The 11,403-nt window shown below is 36.0% G+C and overlaps 1 protein-coding gene across 6 annotated transcripts in view; it reads right to left on the bottom strand.

Annotated features, from left to right (window-relative positions):
- LOC112556742 (mothers against decapentaplegic homolog 4-like) overlaps positions 1 to 11,403 on the bottom strand; it is a 36,259-nt gene that overhangs the window by 12,879 nt on the left and 11,977 nt on the right. For 4 of the 6 annotated variants that reach the window (XM_025226032.1, XM_025226035.1, XM_025226034.1 and 1 more), the window contains 6 exons: positions 7,396 to 7,551; positions 7,100 to 7,162; positions 6,381 to 6,440; positions 5,473 to 5,656; positions 5,060 to 5,228; positions 3,926 to 4,064 (listed from right to left, as the gene is read on the bottom strand). In XM_025226032.1, the coding sequence (XP_025081817.1) occupies positions 3,926 to 4,064; positions 5,060 to 5,228; positions 5,473 to 5,656; positions 6,381 to 6,440; positions 7,100 to 7,162; positions 7,396 to 7,551 (771 nt within the window). Of the gene's footprint in view, positions 1 to 3,925; positions 4,065 to 4,274; positions 4,375 to 5,059; positions 5,229 to 5,472; positions 5,657 to 6,380; positions 6,441 to 7,099; positions 7,163 to 7,395; positions 7,552 to 11,403 lie in introns of those variants that run through there. The other 2 variants (XM_025226037.1, XM_025226033.1) reach the window with 2 other exon arrangements.

Genomic DNA, 11,403 nt, shown 5'->3' with positions numbered 1-11,403 from the left:
AAACTGACAACTGACAACTCTACCAAAAAAATTCCCAGCTGAAGATGGCCCACGTTCATCCAAGACTATGATGTCAGACATAATAAACTGAGTTCAGATGCCTTTTCTGTAATTTTATATGAGCCTTGCTTCATGCAGTGGGTCAGCAAGAAAGCATGATTTTCATTAAAGATTTGTTGTCAAGGGAAAAAAAGCGAAAGTTAAAACCTAACTGATGAATTTTATATTCACATATCATGCACATTTAAAAAATTATATTTCATAGTTTGTTTAGTTAATTCTTGATGAAACTGTTACTTGACTGCAACCATTAAAATCTACTTTGTGTTAGCAAAAGCAAACATTTACAAGGTTTTATCATGAAAAAAAAATCTTTCTTGAACCAGCTGAACAAAATTTCTTCCCTTTTTTTTTCTTACCGTAATGGTATCGAAATATTTAAACATCCAGTTTTCAGAGTCCAGAGACAGGATATGAAATACCTTGAGATTTATTACTTAGAATATTTTGAATTTTTCTATAACCTGACATCAAACACAAGAGAGAATAACATATAACCTATTTATTTCAAGAACAATGCAAACAGAAATGTTCTTTTGCTAGAGCTAATAGGACACTTACTGCAAAAATCAAGCACATAACTAAAAATGTTAAAAAACAATGTTTGAATGTTAATAAACAAGTATCAGCAAATCATTACTGACACAACTTAATAAAATGTAAATAAGAGAAGCAAACCGGCCAATCACAGGAGAGAAAGCAACGCCCATAGGCAAAACACTGAGGCCATAGCCAGTGAGAGATTTCTGGTTGATGCTATGTTGCCATAATGCATCCATTAAAATAAAATACTTTATCCCAGTGTGACAATTGCAAAGTCTCTCTTCAGGTAATTAAAACCAAATAAACCCAGACATTGAGTAGCAACAAGCATATTACTGACGTGTTTCAGCACATACTAATTTTCAATTGTAAATCAAACACAAATTCTGAATCAGATCTACCACAGACATGTACACATTACTACAGGATTGCTTTTCCTTGTTCTTCAGGATTTTACAAGATGCTTAGCACTTTTATGAGCACATGTTGGTGGGGGAAGGGGGTCTAAGCTTTCAAGTTATTAACTGGGAGGATAAAATGGCCAAGATGAAGTCACTGGACCTTGCCTATTGCTGCAAAATTTTGATTGCTGTTGCATTAACATGCAGTGACCAAGCTGTGTGATAGTCATATGCTGGACCCAGTTAATTTCATAGAGAAATATGTGTGCAAAATCTGTAGCTACTGGTTAAAACACTGCTTTTCGCCACACACATGGTGGCAGCCTGAACAAGTGATCATAGATAATAATAATAGTAAGGACTAATAAGGATATTAAAGCATATACAGCAAAGAGGAAGCATCAAAATGAAACTTGAGTGTTTTCCTCGTATAGCAAGGATTTCATGGCCATTCATATACACACTGTACACACCTGCATGTTTTTTCGGCTGCTCTTTTGCTATTTTCCCCAAATATAAATTTAAAAAAAAAACTGTAACAGCACATCAAAAGAAACTAAGGAAAATGTCCACTGATTTCAGCTGCTGAATTACTTTCCTATGCATTTTCTTTTCTTTGACCTAGTAAGAACAATTGTTTCCAAGATTTCCAAAACTTTACAAGGCTATTCTCTTTAGTAATACCCCCTTTTGCACTAATACCACTTTTGACTCCTTACTACCCACCTTTTCTGGGAATACTTTAAGTATCTGGTGGCTTTCTCATTTCATACCTTCCACTCCTGAGTGGATGTGTCTGTTTTATTGTAGGTGCCTTTTTAGTATGTGCATGTGTGTTGTATGTGTGAGAAAATGAGAAAGACAATGATTTCATTATGCCTATTGTTTACATCAAAGTGCATTCAGCTTGTTGCCAAAATGGAAATGAGCTATAGAAATGTTTTTATTATTATTACTTTCTTTGTCAAAATAGCCAACAGATGTAAGTTGAGTCCAGTGACTTAAGAATTTCTTGCATAAGAAAAAGTTATCAAATTTTACAATATCATTTCAAACTTTTGTTGAACATTTATTTTATATAGATATTTAAAACGTCACATTGAATGCTCACTTGACTTTGTGTCACATATCAGTCTGTGTTGAAATTAAACCCCTTTTTATATGAATTTCGCACTACTAACCGAATAGAGTATGTAGGAAGGTTAAAGGTAAGGATTGTACAAGGAATGAGCATTGTGTTCACGTGCAAGACCGGTGACCTATAGGCTAATCATTCAGAGTTCCAATAATCAAGAGAGAAGGACATTACCGCTGGGGGCTCCAAACAAATTAGGTACCCTTGCTCAGGTGAGGTAAACATTTTGGTGATGGCATTATGTAAAACTTTTGGTGCTCATATTCTGTAAAAATATTTGGTAGAAGTACTGTTGATAGACTTTATTTGACACGACGTATGAAAAACATTTTTTTTATAACAATAAGTAATTATATAGCAAAAGATGGATGAATTCAATAGCAGATAAAGGAACAAAAAGTATTTTTATGTACCATACGAGTTAAGGTTTACGCTGGGGGAGCATGAGTGTGCTTGATATACGACCTTTGCGGTGGGTACTGTATCCTATGGAGTTTAACTGGGAAGCATGGAGTACTCGCTTTACAACCCTGGTGATGCAACCTGTGTTTGTCACCTGTGAAGCAAATAATGGTAGTACAACCTTCCAAATCTACTGTGCAGTACCCAGGTAGAAAATGAGCCTTGATATCCAAAGATGACAAATGTGTCGTGATTCTGCTGGTTGTTACTCCAACTAGCGTTTGCATCCCAGGACGCTGTTTCTGGATTAATCACCTCTAGTGACTGTTGTGATTACAGTTATCCTGTGATGGGACATCCAGGGTCTTTTCTATTGTCTTGATATAATATTTGCCAGGCTGGTGAGTCAGCCATATTGTTATATGTTCAATAAATACAGTTATCATCAAACTACAGAGTCCAGTGTTTGTCGGCTGAAAGCAAGCAGCACGAATCAACTACACATCTTCATTAATATGACACATCTTTTGTGCCCCACGTGGTATATGTTCACCTGCTTTTCATAGGCAGGTAGATTATCGGGTGTGTGTATTACTAGTGCCTGCACAAAAGCCTGATCCAAGGATTATAAAATATGAACTTGTCTGAGCTGTAAGTACTTATAGCTTGTACACTAGGATTTTCTTTAAGCTCAGACTGAAAGCCAGACATTGAGAACATTAGAATGAATTGTGTGTGAGCAATAAAAAAGTCTATTTCTTGATCTGAAATTTGAAATCACATGTTACTTATATTGGCTAACTGAACAATGAGATGCATTGATAAATCTGATCATCCTAATTTGATGGAGATTCAAAGTAATATTTGGCAAAAACACATAATAAATATAATAAGCAGTTGATTTCATGTATACTTGTTCAATGTTTATAACCACCCCAGGCTGTGACCATTTTGCTATCTGGTTTTGACCTCAGAGTTTTGTCAAGTTTTGGCCATAGGCAGCATTTGCTAATGGGGATTGTTTGCCTCCTTGTCTCATGAAAGTCCTTGGCCAGGAACAGCAAATATACATGACCTGGACAGCCTAAGGCAATCATTGTGCTCCATGTTGAAAAAAATGTGCAATTATCTTGAATGAATGTGTTGTGAGACACATCCATAACCAACATATTGACTCATGACAAATTACGAAAAAGGTATTTACCCATAAAAAATGACCACCTTCCACAAAGATAAGATAAATCTGTAACTTCATAAAACAAAAGCACAAATTTCCACAGAAACCTGCATTAGTATTTCATTTTTCATCTTTTAGTCACCATGGCAACATTTAAATAAGCATCAACCATGCTCCCACCTGACCAGGCAAGGGCGTGCTACTCACCAACCGCCGGAGCAATACCTCCAACAGAGGCAGGACCAGGAATGTTGCCAGCGACTGCTGCAGCTTGTGCAGCTGCTGCTGCTTGTGCTGTTGCTGCCTGCTGCTGCATTTGGCGGTGGCACTGTCGGATATCAAACACCTAAACATACAGATTATACCTTACAAGTCACTCTCAGAAACTTCTGGCAGGAAGGGCTGACTGCTATCACAGGATTAGAAACAAAATGTCTATGACAAAAATAATACTAAGTGTATATGTATATCTGTCTGAGTGGAAGCATGCATGTTAAAAATAACAAAATCCCTAAAAATATATTTTTTTTCAGTTCCATTTCTTTTTTGTGCTTGCCTTCAAAAACTGCCAATTCTAGAGATGTTTTATGACAGTGATGCCCAACCTTTTTCGGCCTGCGGGCCATATCCATTTCGGACAGTCGTATCGCGGGCCACTTCACCGCAAAAATACAAAAAAGAAAAAAACATAGAACAGATACCATTTTTATTAGAAGCAAGTTGTACTTACCATTAATTATGTAGTAATTAATGAGATATTTGAAAATGTCTTGTTAAAATAAAAGTTAGAAATTGTCTGAAAATACATTTTAATCGAGGTACCCCAAGGCGATACCTGATCCTGATTTCCAGAGGAAAATGACGAAATTCAAACGCTGTTTTGGTATTGCTTCCTTATCAGAACCCCATTGTGTTATACCTTGCTAGAAAGCCCGTAGTCTGTATTTTCAATCTCTTTAACGACTGATTCAAATATTAATCAATCAAAAGATCACTAATCCCCTGTGGAATGCGGCGTCCCTCGTTCTCAAACACTGGTTTCCTCCCAAGACGAAAATCTAGAATGAAATCCATCGAAGATTGAGAGACGCCCCTACGTAGGGATAAATACTTCTTCTTATTTTTTTTTTCGTTTTATTTTTTCTTAGGTTTTCTTTATTACTAACATGCCGATTTCCTTTACTGTGGGCAGAAGGTTCGCGGGCTGGACGGCATCGTGTCACGGGCCGTAGGTTGGGCATCCCTGTTTTATGACATAAACATTAAGATAAAGAATGAGTACTCTACATTTAGTTTAATAAGATCTAAAACATTCTGTCCATTCCTGTATGGCTGCCTTACCTTGATATAAGCAGTGGGGTATATTTTATGAACAGCATCCCCTGGTGCACGGCCTGCTTCTCTGTCAAGGTAAAAACTCTGTACAAAGACGCTATGGTCACTAACACAGCGGATCCATACGTCACCTTCACCAATAAACTCCAGCTGTACACCCTTGCCAATGTGCAATCTGCAAACATGACCAGCCTTTTTTTAAAGATAATTAGAGTAGCAGTGACAATATCAATATTAAGGCCTGCTTTTATGATGTTCCTTCTCAATAAAAACTCAAAGTGCTAACAACAGATCTGAAGTCTATAACAAACCAGACTAAAGGAATAAGGTTTATAGCCAGCTTTGTCTATGATGGCTAAAACTAGTAAGTATTCATTCTCCACCACCTTTGGTTGCATAACAAATCCTCTGCACTATACCTTGCTCGTTCACTGGCTTCGGTGCGATGAACATTAGAAAGCTGGCCAAGACAGAAGCGGTCCAAAGATGAGGGATCTGTGTAGCCATCAACTTTCACCACTGTGCAGCTGTAGGGAACTTTGAATGTCTCCCCAACTTGCTGATCCAGCTCAAAGTAGGTGATGGTGCACCAGAACTCGGGAGCTGATGTAAGATAGAGAGAAATTTGCAGTCAATGAAAACATTTACAAACATAAAGATTTTTTTACTTAACTCTTCTGTGAATATAGTTAATAAAAACAATAGCTGTAATCAACTGAACAAAATACACTCTAATGAACTGAGACGAAGATATACCAAGGGACTTTTATAATTCAATACAACTCTCTGCTACAACAGTTAAGTCTGGGAGCTCAACTATAATAGTTCTCACTAATAGAAACTCTCTTCAAAGCATCCCAACTGCCCTAAACAATTTTTATTCCTGTGGTTTTACTTGATTAGTCTAAGCAGCTAGGAAAGATTTCAATCTCTAAGAAAAACAACACATTTACTTAACTAAGTCTGAAATACAAACAGCCATTTAAAGGTTCCAGTAAGCAATCAGCCTGATCTTTATGCTACACTGTATGTTACCAATGCCAGAATACTCTAAAATACTATTATTAATGCTAAACTCCTCCAGAACTGGGTCTATGCCCTATACACATCCTTCTGATATTGGCTCAGCATCAAGGATGCTAATATCAAAATCAAACACGCTGATCGGCTGATTTAAATCATGGTGAAACTGACCCCAAATAGTAATTCTTATTTAAATAAAAACACATCAAAATAAAGCATTTCACAAGAATAATGCAACACGATGCTAGCTCCTAATGATCTTCAAAAGAGCAACACAAATGCCTCCAACTTGAAAGAAACTCACGTAGCTGATTAGTGAGAGGGGGAGCTGCCTGCATTTCAGCTTGCATCTGACCACTGGCCCCTGCCCACATATTTCATCGGTCTGACATTACTACCTGTCCTGACAAGTCACTGGCAAAGATGGTTCAACACAAACCAAACAAAATATGCGTCGCTTTGATGTGAAATACATTAAAGGAAAAGAAGAACTTTCAATTTTTAATAGGCAATCAAGCTAAGTTATGAAAGGACAAGAAAGATATTGTGAAAAATTCTCGGTTCACAATGCATATAAGGTAAAGAGAAAGAAATAATACCACCAACATAAACAAGTGTGTGTGTGGGGGGGTGAGGGTGTGAATAGGGATGGTGGAAGATAGAGGTCAAATTCAATCAAAATTCAATTTCCATCAAATATACAGAGTACACTAAAGAATGACAAAACAAACCTTTCCAAAATTATATTACACAGTGACAGGAAGATACAAATAATTTATAATTTTATAACAAAAAATATACAGAAACCAAATTCAAGAAAAAAAAGAAAGAATTAGAAACAGTTAAACAAGATGCAAGGAAAAAAAACAGATTATGGCAAGAGAAGGAAAGACGGGGGGGGGGGGGGAGGAACTGGGAGGAAAGAAGGGCTCAACAAACAGCAAGTGACAGAAATTAAGATACTGATCTTAACAAAGAATACAAAGAATATTTTTCTAAAAGAAAAAAGAATAGTGTCCTTACAGTACTGAGACTGTACTTGGGTGTAGGTTGCTGTGTTGTTTCCAGCCCATGTGGTAGCTGAATCTACAGACGAAAAGAAAAACATATATGGAAAAAAACAGTCTGCTTTGAAAAGAAAGATTCCTTGATGCATTTTTGTCACAAAAAATAAAAGTACAAAGATGAATCCATAGACACCATGCTCCCAAAAGCAGTAATCTTCTAAATGTATTGATGATCCACTCTGTAGCTTATTCTTACAGCCACCAAAAGTGCAGTTTAAAAGAAAGATCAAACTATCAAACAACTAAACTCACTGCGAGGATAGTGACTTAGATTTGCATTAGAGTACTGAGGTAAGCTGTGGTTCCCATGAAAACTGTCCCCCCGTGAAGACATTGGGTGTGGCATAGGACCAGAAGGAACTTGTGGAACACCTGGTGAGCTCACAGGTGGAGCAAGTGAGCCTGGACCTGCAATGAAACATTTCATAAATAATAGGCAGTATATGTCATAAAACATTAGAAACAATAGCATCAAATCCTCATCTAAATGCAGTTCCTTTAAAACAAAAAAAATTTACCCTCATGAAGACACTTGTAGGCAATGCAAAATACTATAGTCAGCAGCTGTATCAATATGTCTCACCTCATTTCTTTGGTATCCACAAATCTCTAATGCATGAAAAAGTATGTGTGAAAGAAAAAGAGAGAAAAATAGAGAGAGTGTCCTCAGTGTGTGCATGCACATGTGCCTGTATCTGCTGCATAAGCATGCATGTCTGTTCAGAAACATCGCTAAACCTAAAAACTAATGGAAATTATGAGCTGACATTAGCTTTCACAAATCAGCAGTTTTACTTAGACACAAAGCGTTATTTATATCACTCAGCAGTTATTCTAATATAATTTACGTCTATTTCTTCCACGCTGTCTAACAAATAGCAGTCATAACAATCTTTATCCTTTCAGCTTCTCCTCTTTATGTAGCAAACTTCACTTTTATTAAAAATCTGTGCCAGTGCATTGCCAGAAAGGACTGGTGGTACAGCAATGAAGCCCTTGTCTCCAAGATAGGATAGAGACTCATGGATATCAATGTCGCCTCCAGAACAAATAATGTGTCTGGACCTGGCACTTGTTTAGAGCGCTGTACTAGCTCATTGTAATGTAGCCTAATTGGCACAAAACACATTCACTTCAATGCACATTCTTAAGGTTTCTACTTTTTAAAAAAATTAAAATGATGCATCACTTATAAAGTAAGGAATCAAGAAGAAATAACTATACAGAGCTTGACTACTTTTTTGTCAGTCCTTAATGACACTGGGTGAAATTCTCTCAGCTCTCAATAAATGTGTTAAGCACTCATCAGCAAATACTGAGCTATAAAAGCATATGATAATATAATGCATTATGCTTTCTAGCCAATCTACATAGCCAGATATCCATGATTACATAAGTCAGTAAATGATTGACCCAAGAAGGATGAGGCACTGGGTAAGTCCATGCATTTCACAGTGGGAAAAAAGATGCAAGCAGTCATTTGTCAATCTATCAATAGACCCAAATTTGGGAAAGGAATTCCAGATCTGATATCAGGATACCCATGTGAAAAACAGTTACATCAAGAACCTCAGATCCTATGATATTATCTAGACAGTGGAGCTTTAATATTTGTGCATAAAGATAATTATGTTTGATTAAAAATTAAGACCTCTGTTCACTTTTTCATTGACTATATTTACTAACACCTTCAGTATCCTTTAATCAATTCATTTTAAATATTTTAATTTGTATTGATTAATCTGGCTTTTTCAAACCAAATTTCACTAATTAAATCACAGAGAGTCAACAGTAATTCTACAACAAATGTAAGCAATGATAAAAAATAATAAAAGTGAAGCAGGATTAAAATTTTTATAAATGTCAGTTGGAAAGATAAAGTAACAAGAAGTTTTACCCTCAACCACAGCAATGATTTATTTTAAAATGTGAAAAACAATGTGTACACACATACATTCTGCTATGCACACAAGCTAGATGTGTGGTGTGTCAGACAAAGAATCAAAAATAAAATGAAAAGAAAATCCCATGCCTAAATGTACGCCAGTAGCACCAGGAGTTGTTTAAACAATATGTATGGCTTAGAACACTTGAAGAATCTAAGATTATTTACATCTTGAGACTCTTGAATACAAAGATGTTTATAAATTAGTAAATGTTTCTAAACTCTTTCATGTACTGGTCATTAGATTAAGAAGCAGACTTAAGATAAGCATTCCATATCCAAAAAACTTCACATAATGTGCTAAAATCTTGATATAATAAACAAATTCTCATTATCTAAAATTCTTTAAGTCAGCTCCACTTGACTCCTATACACCTTAAGTTTTCAGTTATTTCTTGACTTTAATGTTTATAGTTTTTCTCATGCATGTTCCAATAGAACAAATAAACAAATGACATATTAACACAAAATAAATAAGATAATGGTCAGTAGGTTAATCATATGATGATACATATCATTTGCATTTTAATAGTAAAGTATGTATCTTTATTATATATTCATATATTATACACAAACACACACATACATCTGAGATGACCACAGTGAAAAAATAATCACCACTTAATGTCTTCAAACTTATAGCCCTATCCTTGAAGTTCCTGATACAAAATCTTGTTTAGAAAACACCTTTTTTACCAAAAATTTTGTCTCACAAAGATAAGATGTCTACAATTCTGCAATTTATCATTGGTACAAAATGACCATTTTTCTATTGTGGTTCATCCACAAATGTAATTCCTTCATGTATCAAATAAAAGGACTTGGAAAACTGCTGCCATATATTGAGACAAGATGCCAACAGAGAAATGGCTTCAGTAAAAAGAAGTATATAACAATACAATCTACAGTGATACAGTGGGAGTATAAGGCAAAATCTGTCATATTTAGTGTCCCTGATTAGCAGTTTCAGATGCTCTACCAGACTGAATCTGTGGTATATATGGGGATAGGCATGCTTTCTTGCTCTTCAGGTATGATCTTTAGAAACCGACAGGATTTATTTGGGATTCTACTGAAATCTCTTTACCCCACTTCCCAGGCTAAACATACACATACATTATTTTGTACTTGTGCATGAATAAATATGTCACAGCATGTCCAAGCATACAAAATAAATGTGATCTTGCACTGCTACAGGGCCAGAGTTAGTACAGGGTGATTCAGAGATGATACATGAAAGTGGCACAGGAGAGAACATACAAGAGAACTGATTAATCCCATACACTTTTTAAATACTGGCTAAGGAAAACCCTAGCCTACTAGCATCACTGAATCAATATGGTTTCAAGGAAAGTTCTTTTAGATCTACCAAAGTTGTTATCTCTTCTGCTCCAGTGTCTCTGTGTGCAAGACTGCACATGCACTGATACATTTTATCATTAATCTTATAATCTATTCAGGATTTATTCAAGGCTAATGTATCCAACTAGTTTTAAATATTATTGTCTTTAACTTCTTGCTTTGATAACAGGGATGCTGTTCTTCACACTGTATTTCCCTTGGCACAGGTATGAAATTTGTTCTTCACTTTCAACATTTCACCCCTCTGATCAATTCTGTACAGCTAATGGTACTTGTGTTTGTCCTAACAATAAGGTTTCTTACATGGTGATTTTTATGCATAATATTATCTAAAAAGGTCATCAGGGTAAAAACAAAACACAAAAAACATTTTGAAATGCTGAAATAAGTGCATAGCATATGGTTGAGAATGGGTCATAAGCAATGAAAAAAAAATGCCACAGCTGAGAAGAAATATGAATTACATAAATAACAATAAAGCCAGCTTAAAGACAGGAAAGCAGGACACAAGAGAACAAGATATGATTTATTATTTAAGACCTGAGGTGCCTCCAATTCTATTGCATAACAGCAGCCTAAGTGCTTAAAGTCCAATGGCTGAAAGATGAAGCATACTAGCGACAGGACAAGCAAGTTGAAGAAAGAGAAACAAACATCATTTTCATATGTTTCTTTGTGTGCATGCCATTTACATACATGCCTTATGGGCTGCACATCTCATAATGTGCCTTGTACAGAGTGCTTGTGGATGTATATATGTGCATGGTATGTGCATGGTATGTGCATGTACCAAAAACTCAATAGAGTGCATATGTCACCGTGCACACATGCAGATTTTGTCCAGAGGTATCCATGCATCCATGTATGTGTTTGATGTGGATCCCTGCATGCATACTTACATGCATATGCACTGTTTAACAAGTTTGGAGGGAAGGGGGTTGGATTTACAATTG

This window comes from Pomacea canaliculata, linkage group LG2 (genome assembly GCF_003073045.1).
Source record: "Pomacea canaliculata isolate SZHN2017 linkage group LG2, ASM307304v1, whole genome shotgun sequence".
In the NCBI taxonomy this organism is placed as follows: domain Eukaryota; kingdom Metazoa; phylum Mollusca; class Gastropoda; order Architaenioglossa; family Ampullariidae; genus Pomacea; species Pomacea canaliculata.
The sequence above is the reverse complement of the archived record's forward strand: the minus strand, read 5'-3'. Positions and strand labels throughout refer to the sequence as shown.